This window comes from Anarhichas minor, unplaced genomic scaffold (genome assembly GCF_050575085.1).
Source record: "Anarhichas minor isolate MPS153535 unplaced genomic scaffold, ASM5057508v1 ptg000025l, whole genome shotgun sequence".
NCBI lineage: Eukaryota > Metazoa > Chordata > Actinopteri > Perciformes > Anarhichadidae > Anarhichas > Anarhichas minor.
In genome coordinates, this window is record NW_027466471.1 from 7,844,765 (window position 1) to 7,862,892 (window position 18,128).

An 18,128-nucleotide genomic window follows, 5' to 3' on the forward strand; every position below is an offset into this window, starting at 1 on the left:
AGGTGGTGGTGTTACTGAAAAGAGTCAATCTGTATACAAACACATGTTAACTTTGTTTCAGATTGTTTGACATTGCAGTGCTACACACCAGCACGGTGGTGAGAGGACAGATGGATGTGTGTTTATCGGATGCCTGCAGACCCAAACCTGCAAACACTGTTGTTAGCATGCCTGTGTTATATCAACTCTGGAACAGATTCGCACCGCATCACTTCATTTTTCAGTTAACGACTGAGTTCTTCAAGGTTTAACCATTCCTCCCTCAACTCATAATGAGTCTCCACTCATTATTATTCCTGCATATCAAGAGATGGTAGCAACAGACACGCACAGAGCGCCAATTACGTCACACTTGACATTGCCACGGCAGTGCCAAACAATGCCGCTTTTGAATTCAGCGGATGCATTTCTGAGCATTGCCAAGACTTTTGAACTAGCACCTTCTCTGTGAGGCTGGATTCAGACATTCTCTGTATACACAACAGTCCTTGGCAGTCTATGGAAAGTCAAAGCAATAATTAAAACGCAGCCAATAAATGCTCTTTCATCACATAGCTGTGTTTACGTTGAACACGTTTATGTCTCTCTGTTTCTCCATATACTGACCTTCTTTTCTTTCAGCACTTCAATCCTCCTTTAATCTAATTTGATCACTTATTCCCACATTCAGGCCCACCTGGCTTGAAAACTGTCGCCTCTGAAGAACAGAACAGAAAAACGCTGTTGCACATCCTCTTGTGGCCTCATGCATAGTTTTTGTTCAAGAGCGATTACAGTTGAATATTCACCACTAACAATTTTGGCTGGACAGAGACGGTCAGAGGAGAGAGGGCCAACATCTTGACCAATACGCGTAAATTAGGCAAGAAGATTGTTGGCAGACGGTAATTTGGAAACAGGGATTTTAGCTGAAAGATACAAGCGTGGGTAATTGTGACAGCTATTTCCCTCCCTGCTCATGTCAGACCTCACAGTAAGCCCACCAGACGTTTAACCAAAGCAGACCAGACGGCCACAGACACGAGTCAGAACTGCACTCACATAACTGCAGGTGTTACGGTAAGATGACAGGCATGAGGTGGACAGCTTCCACAATCCTCCATTCACAGATGTCCTGCGGTGCAGCAATAAATTCCCCTCCTCATCCCTTACTCTTTCTATCTCTGGAGATGGCACAGATTGAACAGTGTTTTGGGCTAATTGGCCACTTAAGCTATGACCTCATGGCACTGTGGGGAGAACAAGCAGATGATGACTGTGAGGGTGCATTGATGAGCCACAAGAGAGTTAATGCACTCACAGCAGTTTGGCTGCAGGTGCTGTCAGCACCCACGCTGCAGGTCTGCACTACATCTCCAACAATGATATTAATGAAACCTATTTTTCTCCCACCATCTGTCTCTATCTGTCTCTCTTGTGAGATATATATATATATATATATATACTGTATACTGTATATATATATGGAGGGGATCATGAATTTGTGAAAGTGAGGCTCAAACATGACTTTGCTCTGTCTATGAAAATGAACGTTCCCATGTTGCATCTACATTTCAACCAGGGAGCACCAATTTTTTTTTTTAAACGGATCCAAGTTCCAACATGTGTTCTTGAAAAGGTCAAAACAATCAAGAGTCCACTGTGGCTGCACAAAAAGTTAATTCTCCAGCATAAATATTACCTTTCTGTCAGGATGCCCAAATTCCAACACGACTGATGCAAACAGCATCATACTTAGAAGTTGTACGAATGTCCCAAACTCTGTAATGAGAGTGTTTGTGTCAGTAGGGGCTCTCAACCACGTGCTATCTCTAAGAGTCCACTGTGTATTGCCTTGTTTCTGAGTGAAAACTGTGCTTTTTATCGCACTTTCCTCTAGTTGGCTTTTAAGGTATTTGTCAAACTCAAACATGGTCAAATAAAACTTAATGAAATATGATCTTATTTATTTTACTCTTTAGATTTTTCAAATCTAATATACCAATGATGCTACTTGCTTCGTTAAACAATAACATGGTTACATTTTTAAAAGTAGTTACTGTAAATATATCTTTATTGTTTTTACTCTTTGGATATCGGACTCTTTATATCATTTCACATATGATGTTCTGCAGACAAACTATTAAACGCACACAAAATCCTGTAACTGCAGGTCTATTATGCTGCTAGGCACACCTCAGAATAGCTCTGGTATTCCAAACATTGCTTAATCCACATTAATACAGCTCTTACTCCAAAACTGTAAACATCTACCCATGAAAAGAAGCAGTCACTAAGAAAGTTACGATTAGTGACATTTTAATTTGGAACATTAATATTATGCGGGAGGTATTTAGTAGATGCATTAAGGAACACAACCGTGTGCGTCGATGCTCTGTGCTAATTTCTCTTAATGGAGGTTGATGCTGCTTGTTTATGAGCTTGAATTCCATCGAGGGAGGTAACAGTTCCCGCTGTTCTCAGCTGAACAGGAGGTCTGGGTGAGTAAACAGAGGTCTGGACAGCTTATGAGGTCCTTACCTTTAAATGTGTCACTTTTTCCAGTGGGCCTCCCACAGAGAACCACCTCAGCCCGAGTGGAAGTAAGCAAACCTTCTACCAAGGTGAATGTGTGAAGTCAACATGTGCACGACTGCAGCTGTAAGAATTTACAACAAATGTATTTGTTTGTGAGTGTGAGTCTGTGTAAAAACTTTCCTTTCATTTCTTTACATAGAAAAATGAATTTGCTGAGAGACCAGCTCCATCTGCTTGACTGCTCCCCCTCTTCCTATTTTAGGTTGCCTCTCTTTCCTTCTTTCTTTCGAAACCCCGTCTTTCTGTGGAGCCACAGCGTTGATATTGTATTATACTGCTTATTTGTTGAGGCCGCGTGTATACATTCAGAGCAGCACACGTTTCCTGTTAACATTGGAGGCTGAGCTGGCTTCCAAAAATTACAGCTTCTCAGGCCAGTTCTGCAGAACAGACCGCCGCCTTGTCTAAATATCAGACCCGCTCCAACATTGTCTGTCCCGGATCTCAAAGTAAATGTCGGCCAAACAGCGAAGTGGACTGCGTTGCCCAATTTGAGACCGGAAGGACTTAAAAGTGCTTAAATGCCCTCAAATCAAAATCAATATTCATCTGAGATTTGGAGTTTTGTATCACTCCCTTTCTGTCAGGCACACTTTTCTTTTCTTTTTCTTTTTTGTCAAACGTGACATTATCGTGTGGGTATCAGATACATCATGTATCAAAATATGTGACAACATATAGGTTGAAACAAAGACATCATCTTCTAGAATATTGTGCACACTCACTTTCTGTAAACCCTCATTTCTTATGATTGCATTTGTCATGTTTCCAAAAGAACAATGTTCACGATCTTAAAGGACCACGAGAAATACAAAATCAACTTGAATTATTTACCTTTTATTGTTTACCTTTTCTGATTAAACCAGTCAAACACTAGCATTTTCTGTATCACATCATGACGCCTTTGGTCCAGCTCTCTGTGTTGCTGCTGGATGGGGTATGGTGCGACTGCCCTCTTGAATCCTCTCTGAGCTGCTCTGATTGTGCGCACAAAGCCAGTTGGAAATTGGGTGAGGTAAACAGAGGCCAGGCGGTGCTGCAAGCTGTCAAACAGCTCTGTGTATGATTGAAGACAACCTTGAGCCCAAGCATAAACATTCCAGCGGGCTCTTGCCGTGCATTCAGCCCCTACTGCTTCACAGGCGGCAGCCATAGTGGACCAGAGGGGAGCCGGCAGCTGGGTCAAGATGGAGGAGGGGGGGATAGTTTTATGAGTTGTCAGAAATATTGGAAATGGTATACCTGCATTGTGCTTCCAATCAGAGATATTGTGGAGGTGCACTGACAGGGAGGTTTTCTAGTAAATATATATGCAGATAGAAACACACATCTTAAAAGGACAATTCCAGTTAAATACAACTTGGGTCAAACATGCAATCATTTCTACTTGTGATAATATTCTCACCAAAGTAATTGGTCATCTGGGACATCTGGGAACACGGCAACATTCCTACGAGTCCATCAGCACCGATTTGAAAATATGATTTAGTGAAGTGCATTGCATAGTCACAGCATTGTGTCAGCGCTAAAGACAGGTCTGATTCTGGTAAAACAAAATGCAGAAAAAAAAGCGTTTTGGCTCGTCTCCTTTAAACCGATCACATTTGTCTTGGGGCGGCTCTAAGCCCAGAGTGCAGCGACGGGGCTCTTAAAAAATAGATAGTGGTAGGGGAGAGAGAGAGGGAAGGGGAGAGAGAGAGACATTCTTACTTAATTGGGATAGTACATTTGTTTTCAATAACGAGGTGTGCTTTGTTTGCATTCATTCTTTCACTCTTCTCTTTCTGCTGCCTGATCACCGAGCACCACTCCTCTGTCTGGCCTTATGATGGCTGGCAAACTCAGCTGCACCATCCTTTCCATTCATAACTCAACTAAGAAGCTTGCTGAGTTTAATAAATGGTGCTTCATTTTTTTTAACTACACATGGTTTGGAGAGTAGGCTTTGACTCGCGATGTTGTTGGAATACATTATCACCTTTATTGTTATTAAGTTTAGAACTAATATCAAAAGATCAAATCACTTACTGAAGATTTTGCAATTTTTAGAGTTTTCAGAATAATGGAGTTTAAATTTTACGATTTTCCTGAAGGTGGCGCAAGGTCACAGGGTCATGAAATCAAATGTTGTCTTGTAAATCTTCAATGTGCTCCGCCAGTTTAATGAAAAACCTGCCTTTTATAAGAGACGGTGCAAAATGTTGACAGTAGGTTTGATGGTGGCACTAAAGAAAAGATAAGAACATCAATAAAAATATGAAAATGTATCCTCTGGAAGTGATGGATACAGCTAAACCCATTGCCACAGCAATCAGCTGCTGTCAACGTATCTTGTTTGGAATCAAAGTGTCTGTCTCGACAACTGTTGTTAGCTCTATACATTAAATATAAAAAGTGAAGTATCATATCAGACAAAGAAAGGCAGGAAATACTCTGGATGGAGAGGCTGTATATCAACCAATCCTTTCTGTTCTATGACACAGCAGATGAGTGACAAGCTGTTAAATGTCTCATTTTACAATACATTTTGATTCTTTCAATCAGTGATTGTACTATTGTACACATTTCTAATCACGTTTTAATTCTCTTTTTATTGAAATAGATAACAACCAAACATTTTATTGCCTCTTTTAAATAGTTTCTGTATTTTTTTTTATCCCAAAAAGAAAAGAAAGCTTTGCCAAACATGCATGAGGCAGCTATGAATCTGCTTTTATCTACAGGACAATAACTTACAGGCCCAGATAGACTCGTTGCCCTCTATTAACAAAAGTCTGAAATCCAAACTGAATGAAATGAATACATTTCTCACTGCTTAGTATAATTCCTGAAGTGAACAATGAGTCCATCTGATCCATATTACCACATGATGGTGAATTAATTAAAAAAAAAAAAAAAAAAGGAAATATGCTCATGTTTGGTCAAGGGTGTCTTGGCATCTTATGTGCACATGTATTTCATTAGTTCACGCAGATGCTTGCAATATAATCTCCCAGAGAATGTTTACTGGCATATCTTTACAGCCTACACGCTACAGTATTCGTAGGGGAGGACCATGTTCCACGATGAACTAAGGGCACTTTGATGGAGTCCTGCAGCGTTCCCGTCACGACAACAACTTGAACGTGTCTAGCACAGACACGGTGCAGCAGTTACGACTCCTGCTGGCTGTAAGACAGGCCTGGCTCTGTTGAGGGGCGTTAGGGGGCTTCGTAGCCCACTTTGTCCTCCTTGAGACGCTTTTTTTCCCACTCAGACACCGCACCACGGATATCTGATGCCACTGAAGTGACATTATTGTTGCAGCCAACCCTCCAAAAGAACTTTATCCAAAGAAAAGTATTTTATGTTAAAGTGAATGGATAACCTTGTGTATAAAAAAAAAAAACGTGGCACTTGAGCCATTTGAGCTTCTCTGACAAGGGTTGAGCCAAAGGAGGAGTAGACTACAGTTAAATCCTACAGTTTGATTTTGACCAAATAAAAGAGTACAGGAGAAAAAAAATGTATTTGCTAAAAAATGGCATTCTGGTGATCATTTGGGTGTCTATTTTCAGACAATAGCAGTCAGTTTTAAGAAGCTATCCCTGAATATTAAATATGTGAATTGGTAATGTGTGCGCAAGCGTCATCATAATTGTAATGTACATTTCGCGTGCACAGGTGCGTGACGACATTTTTTGCAGTGCGTGGGACTCTGTGCCATCTTCCTCTCTGAGCGTGTGGGATGCTGCCGTGCATGGGTTGGTACTGTTTACAATTTTGGGCTAATCACGTGACAGTCAAAGAGTCCTGCCTATGAAGCGAACGGGACCACCCACGTGGCGAAAAATGAACAGCCATGTAATTGATAGCGCGATGCCTGCGACCAAGATGGATTACAATGTGACTTATTTTCTCCTCGCAACAATAAAGCAGGTATTTTTGTATTCCTCGTGACGGACACGTGTCGGTCTCCACGGGGGGCGGATATCACGGATTTGTTCTGACAGCTCTCCCCACCTGGACTGAAGATGGTAAGTGCGCGCGGCTGGCCGCCAAACGAGCCGCTGCTGAGCGCGGAGTGGCCCAGGTGTGAAATTTGAACAGCGGAGAGATCCCATGAAAGCGGCCACACGGGCTAACGAGCAGTCAATGTGTTCGTTTTGTTAAGCCTGTTCCATTAAGACAGTATCAGCTAAATGATGTGATATTTGCTTTTCTTTTTTAAAGAAAAGTTACAAATATTTAATAGTTCTTAGATCTAATTGTCTCTATTGTTTAGGCGTCATGAAGATTTAAGATAGTGACATTTGGGGAAGCAGATGTTGTTTTGAACATATTGATATGTTCATATTTCTTTAACCTGACAAGTCTTTAAATCCTTGGATATGCGCTTGTTTTTCCAAGTGTCAGAGCTTTTCACGCCGCACGCGTTAGGTGCAAAAATTATATTTATGTTTACTAATTATGTCAAAAGATGATTGTTTTGCATGTTAAATGTTGTTGGGTTGTGTCTACAGATTGACATGCAGCCATAGTTGGGGGGACGCTGTTTGTTTTGTTTTTATCATTGTGACCATAACTTTATTTATTAACTATAATCATTTTGGATGTATCCCTGCTATTTGTACAAACAAGCTTCTAAATAAATAAGGCCACATAAAAGTATCAATTGCATTGAGTCTATGCGCTATAGCGGGGCTGACATTGTATCTGTAGGACCTCCCCTTGAACCGCTGTAATTTGAGGCTCAACTACCAGCAGCATCATGGTGGCGGTAGAAGAAAAAAAAAAATCAAAGTTTAAAATTGCAGTTCAGACATTCCTCTGCCCCCCTTCCGTCGCTCAAACCGCGTACCTTTCCTCCGACTTCAGGTCCTCTATCTCTGGGAAATGCCTCTCTCTGGCGACAGGGCGCTGCGTAGAAACCCAGAACAACCAAACGCACCGAGCGGGGTTGGCCCTCGTCGAGCCTCCCCTGAAGTTGGAGATGCACACATGAGGTCTCCCCGCCTGGGTGGTCTCTCTACTTTAGTGAGCTGTTGCTAAGCAGCTAATAATAGTCGTGTTTGCTGAGTAATTTTTGCCCTTCTGGAACCAATCAGATCCAAGAAAGTCCTGCAATCTGACAGCCCCAGAGGCGGGATCTCCAGTCTTTTCTCTCTCTCTCTCTCTCTCTCTCTCTCTCTCCCTCTCTCCCTCTCTCTTCACCCCTCCTCCTCCTGCCTCCAAATGGAGAGAGGTCTTTTTCTCCTCTTCTATTGAATCTCAGAGTTGGCCGTGACGCGCGGCCCAGGGGGAAGACCACATAGATCTCACCAGAATGCAACGACCATCGAGGTTTCTTACCCGACGACTTGTGTATGGGAATCACTTTGCGCACTTTGCTTTTTGAGAGAACCCTACTGTTTGTGTGTGGAAGAGACACGGTGAATGCGGTGAAAGCGGCGGAGACCTCCGGATCGCGAAATGTTGGGATGGAAGGCGCAGACTTTGACTCTCCGTCTCCAACAGGAGTATGAAGTCCTACTTCGCGGGTGTGAGATCTCCGAGAGTGAAACTCCGTTGCCTTGGGATATCGCTGCACGCTTTCGGGGAGGTACTCTAAAGTGGGAAACGGTCTCGCAGTCCCCGCAACATGGCCTCGGCTGCTAATGCGCCCTCCGAGCAGGAAAACAGAGACCCCGATCGGCCGAGGATAACGCGGAGGAACAGGGGGGACTATACCCGCAACGCACCGCTGGATTTGGAGTATTTGCAGCGGCCGAGTTACTGCGACGCGAGCTTTGCTTTGGAGCAAATAACCCAGGTGCTTATTTATCATCTCTTAACCGGGGAGCTTTATGGTGTTGGTTTCATTGTATTCGCCGACACAAAAAAAAAGGTGGCCAAACCATGTCCAGTCGCTGCTAGGTAACGGGACGGGACGGGCTGGGCAGGGGGTGTGGGGGGGACACGGGGGTAAGGCAAGGTTGTAGAGAACGGAAACTTGAGCAACATTTTACACCGTTCTCGTGCAACCCGGCTTCTGTTTTTTTTTTTTTTATTTTTAGGATGTGAAAACAAGTTGTAGTCGCACACGCGATCACCACATCCCAAATAGTAACGGGTCTCGAGACAGACGAGGGCAAAACATGCAGCTTTCTCTCGCGGTCCACACTAACCCCGTCACTGGCAGTTTTCATAACAAGACAGCTTGACGTTCTTTTCTGTAAACTGCATAATAATAATATATATATTTTTTAATTTTGGTGGTTAAATTGAGGTTTTTTTGTGTGTGTGACAGTGTCCCAACTTAGGCGACTCGCGTTAACAGGTGAAGAAAAGAACAAAAAATAATCCATGTGGCTGCCCTCTTCCGTTCACAAATATTGTGAGTCCCCCCCCCCCCCATGGCTCCTCCACTCCCCCGTGCACAGGCTGGAGAACACACGCGGAGTGGGAGTTGTGTGTGGTGGTATTTGTGGGTTTTTACCACATGCACCTTTTCACGGTGTTTATAATCAACGTTTGATGTATGCGTGTGTGTGTGTGTGTGTGTGTGTGTGGGTGTCGGTGACAAATCACAGCACTCCCAAAATAGATCACATTCTGGGGACCAATGCCTTTATTATACTTCTTCAGTCTATTCATAGGGACCATGCTGTGCTATTTTACAGCATGATTATGCATCCAAAGAAGGGTTCCAGGCTATATTGTTTTTAAATAAGGATGTCTCTGTGTGAAACAGGGACACAGAGAGGCGTATTATCAAAAAGGCCACCTAGTGTATAACTGTGTTTTTTACCTCCATCCTCTCTGGAGATCCAGCTGCAAATCCATTTTGGAGCACAGCAACACACACCTGTGACACCCTTATGTCAGTGTGTCTGTATTAGCATCTTCATAACCCCTCGCTCTACCAGCGAAATGACAGAAAAGGGACCAGGCTCTGTGTGTGTGTGTGTGTGTGTGTGTGTGTGTGTGGGGGGGGGGGGGGGGGGGGGGGGGGGGTACCCTGTAGGGGATGAAGATCTCTTCCCTTTTGCATGACTCCTGCTAAGGTTACAGTTTATATGTGTTACCGATATGACAGAACCTGTGGCTCTCACTCTGAGGAGTCCTGGGTGGTTTCTCGGTGGTCCTCGGCAGATGCGTGCGTTTCAGCCATCACAGGTCAGCGAGCAGAGTGAGGCGGTGAATGTGTTTGTATTGTGGTTTTGATCACAGCTCCCATTTTCGCTCTGAGACCCCTTTTTATAAATGTATTTGCGGTCTTAAAGCGAATCCTAACAGCCAGCCTTCTCCGATGAGGTTCCTTGGGTCAGATATTTTGAAGACTCTTTGACTTAAACACACTTGGGTCCACCTGTGGTTGTCATGTCTTTGCCTGTCTAACAATCAAACCGCTTCTATTTAAAGCCTACAGGTAGTGTCTGTCCAGGTAAGTCCAATGTTTTTGGGTTTGAATTGACGCTGACATCAGGACTCTTGTCTCGTTGTAGGGGAAGGCGACTGGGAGGAAAGCACCTCTATGGCTGAGGGCGAAGTTCCAGAGACTTTTATTCAGGCTGGGCTGTTACATACAAAAGAACTGCGGAAAGTTCTTGGTCGTGGGCCTTATGATTTTCGGAGCCTTCGCCGTGGGCTTAAGGGCAGCTAATTTGGAGACGGACGTGGAGAAACTCTGGGTGGAAGGTAAGACACTTCTGATTCATTATTGGCTGTTTGTGACAAGTCTATCTGGTTTTGTGTGTGTTTGAATGTAAGATGCCAGAACTGTTCAGTTTTTTTTTCAGTGCTTTTGAAGCTATGCAATTCCATATTGCGTGTGTGGAAACTGCGTGGGATGGTTTAGATTGGAAGAGTGGGTTGATTCTGCTACTAAACAAGCCAGGGGGTTTGTTTATTGTTTAGGTCCTGGCAAGTGGCCAAGTGAAACTTGAAAATAATTTCATTTATCAATTGAATTTATGCCTCTTCTGGTTCCAAAACCACGTTGGATGCACACACAAGCCGTGCAAGAGGTCACTGCAACTGCACTCCGAAGTAAGGTCGTAATTAAGTTCATAAAGCAGCTTTCGGGGTCGAGGAAATTTTCGTCAAAGCCGCCATTTTGTGAGTGTGTGAGTGTGTGTGTGCCTGCCCCCAGCAGTTGAATGCTCAGAGACTGTGTGTGGTCCCGTTTTGGACAGCTCTCAACTTTCCGAAAAGATTTGTCTCCGGCTGCAGGGAAAAAGCGGAGTGAGGACAGGAACTCGTGTTTGTGGAGTGGATGGGCCGCTCACTCACTCCTCGTCGTTGTTGTTGTTGTTTTTTCTTCAGAAACAACTTATGAAGACTGAATACTTGAAGGAAAAAAAAGGGGGACTGTGCGTATGGGTGGTGCTTTGGGGGGGGGGGGGGGGGGGGGTAAGGGGCTTTCCTTCCCTTTGATCCGCATTCCTGCACTTAGGGGCTAGAGTCGGCTGTAGGAGTCATGAATGGAGGAACAGATTTTGCTGCTGAAAAAACTGAAAAAAAGTATTTTCTTTTGGTCATGAAAAAAAGAAACTAAATAGTAGTCGTTGTCAGGTTTGCGTGTTCGCCTTTTTTTCTGGTTTCATCCCATTTTACCTTCCTTCCCTCAAATAAACACACACAAAAAAATATGTATAGCAGCTCATGAGATCAAGCATTAAAGCAGACGGATCAAACACCCCACCTCGTCCCCGGGTTGGCTGTTGTCCCCTTGCGTGCTGCTGCAGGGGTCTGACCGACGGCGTGTTCTTCTAATCTGTGGCGCAGGCGCAGATGGCTCAGGTTTAGGCAGGAGGGGAGCCTCCTCAGTACAGGGCTCCTGATTGTCGCCAGAGGAACACACTTGTTTTCACACCCTCTTTTCACATGTCAGACCGGCGGTCATGTGCACCGCGGTGAGGGGTCTGTTATGACAGACCCGTGCTGAAATATATATCGTTTGGAGCATACTGAGCACACGGAAGGACAACAGAGAAGTACATGATGCACGATGCTTATGCTTTGTGGCACTTTGAAAACGTACCGCTAATTTGTGATTGGTATTTAGCATTGTTCTTGTTATTGCACTAAAAGATTAGTCAGGTATTACAAATATTGGATATTTGTTATCCACCAGCCCCCTTGCACTATTAGCTGTGGCATTTACATCAACTTTACTGGCACATAACTGATGATTAAATAGTTGTATAGCCTTTCTTTTTGCTTGGCCCTTACTTTACTCTTTAGTGTTTCACCCAAGTTACAGCATCACGTTTTAGTATTGTCAGAACAGGCTAGCTTTATGTTGAACCAAGCCTATTAACCTCTGGTAGACGTCTACAACGTGGCCAATGCACAGAGACCTGCTCACACACACACACACACACACACACACACACACACACACACACTGACAAAGAGACTAGGCTGCGGTGGTTTCCTAGGTCCCCGGTACGTGAGGGGTTCCAGATGTTGATAGGGAGAGATCTGTTTGTTTAGATTAGACTGCACAGCTGAGGGATAGATCAGTTCTGCCTGGACCGCTGAGCGCTGTGCTGGGCCGTGCTGGGGGACTGGCCCATCGTCTGAGAGGAAAAAGAGGAGAGAGAGCAGGAGAGGACTGAGCGGCTGTTTATGTTTCATTTGGAACTGCCCTCCGCAGGCGACCCGTGGACGACCCCGCCTGGAAGCTGTGTGGCCTGTGGACGCACGCACACACAATACACCCAGCTCATATTAGATCTCTCAAATCAAACGTGTCCGTCGTCACCTGCCTTCTAGCCGGTGCCGAGGTTGACGGCAGACCACCTATTAGCCGCGTAAACCGCAGCGGACTGGCGTGTTTATTCTGCGCACTGTCACGTGCAGCAGCTTTCGCAGGGATCGTCTCTTCTCACAGTGCTCACTCAGCACACTGTTTATAAACACTCAGACACAGGAAGTTCTGTTTATTAGACAAAGCGACAGAGACCAATGGGGAGTGAGACGCACGTCTGCACAAAGAGGCGATTGTGTCAAACCGACGAGGATGTATGGGGGTTTGTGTTTTGCTAAACATTTAGAGAACGCTTTTTTTATCTTTTAAAATCTTTTTTTCCTCCCTAGACCACATGCAAATGACAGTGGCGTGTATTTAGGGAAGATGGCATCCACACTGCAGATAAACGCTGCGTTTGTGTCCACTGTGACCCTCACAGGAAACTATGGGCTCAAACAGGAAGTTGTAGTATTGTGGCCTCCAGCTTCCCCCCCCCCCCTCGTCTGTGTGCTTTCCTCAATGTCCGACCGCATGCCTACATTGGCCCGCGTTTGACTTCAGATGCGTCCTTGGTTTCAGATTGCAGATGATTCTCGATGATCCTGCGGTGATTAGCCATAAGCCACGTTCAGGGAGCAGAGACACAGAGGAGAGGAATAAGAAAGTTCCTCCTGGCCACGAATGGAAAACGCAGCCATCCCATGGCATTCTGGGTTTCAGGCAAACACAGGCCAAATTGTAAAGAAAATAGCGGCGCCGCCTGCCTCTAATTAAAACAGTATCGCGTAAACATTGGCCTTCCTGTAGGACGGCCCCCACGCTCCTTCGCTCGGTTTCTGTGCTGACAGAGGACCTAAGGGGTCCGTGTTGATGGGTGAGAGAAGGTACAGGCAGGAGAACGTTTGGAATCGGGGCTTTTGAAGCTCAAGCTCCGGGCAAGGGGTTGAAGTTGAAACTGGGGGGGGATGCTAAAGCCTGTAGCTTTAGCATCGACCAAGGAGAGGACGGGGCCGGTAGCATGCGTTCGTCGCGGACACAGAGATACGTGTGAGCGATTCAACTTGAAATGAGTTCTGCAGATTTATTGGCCGGGCTGGGGGCACAGGGCTACGGATTGTAGCCTCGAGGCTACAGACTGAGAGGAGGCCCCAGGTCCCGGAGCGCTTTCTTGGGGGGGGGCATAAGTGTAGAGGCCAGGGGCCACGGGGGTAGACCCCTGGGACCCTGAGGTCATCTTGCGGAGGCCCCGCTATTTAAAACCTCACCTGATACTCACCCTGTGGCCTGGGTGCAGAGTGAAGACTCGCAGCAGAGGAGGGAGGGCGGGAGGGGGATGGAGGATGGGAGGGCTGGAGGAAATGCAGCAGAAGTCGCAGCTGTCACCAGGCGTTGCTTGTGTCCTGCATATGCGTCTCTACGCATGTGTGTTCGCGGGTATGAGGGCATCTCACGTGAGCCAGATGTTGTTAGGAGACTGTGCGTTGTTTTCCTGTGTCAGTATTGCACTTTATGAGCTTGTGTTTAACCTTTTGACATCTGTCCTCCAGCAGAGGGCAGTGAATCTGATGTAATTATTTTTTCTTTAATCTCTGATTTTCTTTAAATTATCCTAACTCAAATGTCCATCTTCCACTTCAATGCAAGTCATCATTCCTGCTGTAACGTAAGAATATATGAGAAATGACGCGACAGACGGATTCAAAGTCGAATTCAAAGTCCCGTTCCCCGAATGTTCATTATTTATTGTCTGCTTTCGGCTTATTCCTGAAATCCATATGTAACGGTTCAAACGCCGCCTATCCATGTTTGTGTGCATCCTAAGCCTGATTTAAGGTTTCAGAATCCAGTCTGATGGGACCAAAGGTTTGTCTTTGTAAAGCAACTCCCTCCCTCGATCGCATGTCTGTTTCGTATCTAGGGTGATTAAGAGCTGAGTTGACAGAGTTGGTGGTTGTTTTGTTGTTTTGCTGGTAATGGCAGCGGAGAGGGGAGCGGTATAATGTTAAGTGCATGCGGAAGAAGCCCTGACATCCTTTCTTGTGGACAAAGATGAGGAGGAGAAAGAGGAGGAGGAGGAGGAGGAGAGCCCTGAATGTGGCGTCTCCACTGAGAGGATTGTGGTTTGCGTGATTGAATTATCCAGCGTTTGATGTGTATGGGAGCATTGATACATGGATGCATGCACACACACACACACACACACACACACACATACACACACACATACACACACACACACACACACACATTCAGGCTCACTGTGAGGCTTTGCAGTTCTGGTTCTGCGAGTGAGTAGGTGGTTGACCGGGGCTGGCATGGCAGGCTATTTCTTGTCTTTATTCATCTGTTTTCCTTCTCTTTCTCTCATTTTCTTTCACTCTGTCCCTCACACTCCATCTCCAACTGCTTTCATTCAGCAGCCGCAAGCAATCAAACCCACACACACACACACACACCAAATGCGCCCACACCCAATATTCGTTCCTAGTTTGCACAGAATCCACTACATAGAGTCATCCGTCTTTCTCTCTCCATCCACACACACGTGAGCCTGCACACTTTTTTTTTTTTTTTACATTTTTTTCAAAACTGGGCTCAATTAGGTTTGTGTTTATCCGTTGACAAACAGGATTAAAGCTCTATAGATGGAATAACATTCCAGCGTGTTGTGTTCAACTTTACGAGTTGATGAAAAGTGCAGGCCTGCTGGTGAGGGATTTAGTGTGGGGAAACATTGCGCCTCTGGTACTGTACACAGACTCGCAGCGCTGTTTTCTCAAGCTAGCGCTCCCTCATCTGAAAGCAGTTTTGTGTATATTACCCCTACCTGGCGAAAGTAAATTTCAGATGCTTGTTGACCATGCTGTGTGTGTATGTGCGCGCGCGAACGCTCTCCCATTCACAAACGACATCCTGAGATGCCTCCAAGCTCTCTGTTTACATTTTGCATTCTTTCAGGCGCTCTTATTCAAAAAACAGAGCCCTGCGAATGACCGACCACAGGAGACTGTGGAGAGAATTACCCTCCCCCTCTACCTCCTTCTCTCCCTCTCTCCCTCTCTCCCTCTCTTTTCCCCTCTGCCAGAAAGGTCTCTCTCTTTACCCGAGGCCCCCCCCTTCCCCCTCCACCACCACCACCACTCCCCCGTCCCTGGCTGGAGAGAGTGGCCTCAGAATGCCAGATGTATTACAGAGTGAGCCACGGCAATGTAAACACTCAGCCCTGCCATGAGAGCAGGGTGGTCTGGCCTCCATCCTATCCCTCCCTCCCCTCTTCCCCTTTCCTCTCTTCCCTCCCTCACAGCGCTGACTGCCAGAGGGGTGGAGAAAGTACAACAGCAGAGGGAAAGAGCGTGTGTGTGTGTGTGTGTTTGGGGGGGGAACCGAGCGAGGGAAGAAGCAGGAATATAGTAGCGGTAGTGTGTTTGTGTTTTGGCTGCAGTGCCTACCGTACACCAGGAGAGAGATTGGGGTGTGGATTGATGCCTTTCAGAATGTAGTGCCTGCCGAGAATTTTTCACGCAAACGCGCCATAAACATCTCCGAATTGTGTGTGTCGTCGGAGTTTCTTAGCCCCTCTGGCACACACGGGTTACGTACGTAGCAGTATAGTTCATTGCAATTCCTACAGCACAACGTCATAGAACCTGGCAGCCACAGCCGTTACACAAGTACCACACATGCACACACGAGGCATAAAGATAGAGTGATATAAAACATTTCCTCTCCCAGATGATTGAGAGGTTTGGACTCCAGATTAAGTCAGTATGCGTCAGAGTGAAACGGTCTCCTGAACTGAGACCGCCCTGCGAGTCTGGCTGAAGCGTGAGGACATTGGGAACTTGTGACTCGGCTGTTGTGTTATGAAGTGCAGCGAGGCCTGATGGGCACCACTTTTTTTTCTGTCATTGTCTTCATGGTTTTCTGTTTAGACATTTAAATCCAACAGTTTTGTCCTGGGCGGAACGGATGCAGCATAACAAATTCAGTGTAGGAAAAAAGACGAGCATCTACACACTGAATAAATGAATAAACATTTCCATAAAACGTTGACTTTTTCAGTGTTAGCTTGAAAGTTTTAACCAAGTGTGCTGATACAGTTGTCCCGCTCACAGCGCATGCAATAGTAAATTGAGCTTTAGTATCGCTTGGTCAGATTCTGAGGCTTGTTTACTGAAACTTTCATCAGTATTATTTATTTAAAGCAGCTTAGCTTATCCATATTTTTTATATCAACAATGAATCGAATGTCTGTGCAATGGGAACGGGATAACTCAAAGTGGAAAACCCACAGAAAACAATAACCCAACACTGCAGTTCCCATCTGCTCTACAGAGCGTTTTAGTGTCTTTCAGTTCATTGTTTTGGTTTTTTAGACCGCAGCTTTTACTGTTTTGGTTCACTCTCTCTGCTCTCATCAGCGTCAATATTTGGCTGCAACAGGCAGCCGTGTTAAAGAAAAAAGCCCTCGTCAATCAGCTGTGCGCTACACTAAGTTAGTAACTGACAGGAAGCATTTAGCAGCTATAGAGCCAGACATTTCCCTCAGGAGTTGGCGGAGATCAAAACAGAGCTAAAAGTGGCCAAAAACATTTAATGACGAAGTACCGGCACTGAGACCTACATTTCGTGTTGGCACCAATATTGATTATTTTGATATGATACCCAGCCCTAGCAACCGTAAACTTAATTATGCGCAAAGGTAACCACAAAGAACCTATGTAACTGGGAAAGAAATGCGGTTTATTTTTGTCTTCCTCCCATTCACACTTTCTCTGTTTCTTCTATTTGACACTTTGGAATGTGTGATTTTGGGATACCCGGAATCATGGGCCGTCTTTCCAGGAAATGACAGAGAGATGGCTGGTTGAGATCGGCTGTTCAGGCTCATGTCACAGTCTGTTATGGCTGGGCTGTGGGCCAATCACAGGGCGGTAGATGCAGCGGGGGGGGGGGGGGGGGGGGGGGGTCGCTCACCTGGCTTGCATTGGACAGGCCACTGACAGAAGATCCAGGATGAGAATTTTTCTCCCAATGGACCTGGAGTTGATGGAAGAGTTGTTTTTCTAATTCATTTTTTTTTAATGCTCTTATTTTAACATAACAAAAGAGTGCACTGTGGAGAGTGTTTAACACTTTTACATCACTTACAGTGGCAGAGGCATCAAATCGCACATCCTCTTGGTCGCATGCACCAATTAATACATCATTTGTCCGATGTGTCGGGTATTTTTAATCAACCACTGCATGCCTGCACGCACATGCTACAAACACAGACTTTCTGTCAGCATTTTCTTGCCCTACTACTCTTTCCACTGCTCTGTGAATCCATTGGTGTTGAATAGGATTTCTTCGGGTGGAGTTGGGGGGTTGGGAGGGGAGAGTGGGACCTGAATGAAGGCAGCAACGTGGAAGAATCTGCCCATTGAGGAGTGTGTGAATGTACACCTCGGGCCCAGTGGAAGCTGCATTGGGACCCAGCCGACTGCTAAATACACCCATTTTAGGGGCTGCAGGGGCCGGACAGGTGATTAGCATAATCAGGGGCGAGGGGAGCCATACATATGGTAATGCTGGAGCTGGGGGGTGAGGGTTGGTGGTGTGGGTGGGGGTTCAGAGAGGAGGGTGGGGGGGCAGGGGTTGGCAGCTGGGGTGTCACATTTGTGTCAGGGGTCGGGCTGCTCGGGGGTGTGTAGCTGCACCAGGGGACACTCTGCTACAGATGCACGTCAGAGCACTCCCTGTTTCTTAGCACTTCTTCCTCTCTCTATTTTTGTGGTCACCCTCTTCTTCTTCTTCTTCTTCTTCTTCTGTGTTGCAGCTCCCTCTTCTT

General features: G+C 45.7%; 1 protein-coding gene across 1 annotated transcript in view; it reads left to right on the forward strand.

Annotated features, from left to right (window-relative positions):
* The first annotated feature begins 2,640 nt into the window (after positions 1-2,640).
* ptch1 (patched 1) overlaps positions 2,641-18,128 on the forward strand; it is a 51,907-nt gene continuing 36,419 nt past the window's right edge. The window contains exons 1-2 of the mRNA XM_076099533.1: positions 2,641-8,368; positions 10,044-10,236. Of these exons, the coding sequence (XP_075955648.1) occupies positions 8,198-8,368; positions 10,044-10,236 (364 nt within the window). The 5' untranslated portion in view covers positions 2,641-8,197. The remainder of the gene's footprint in view (positions 8,369-10,043; positions 10,237-18,128) is intronic.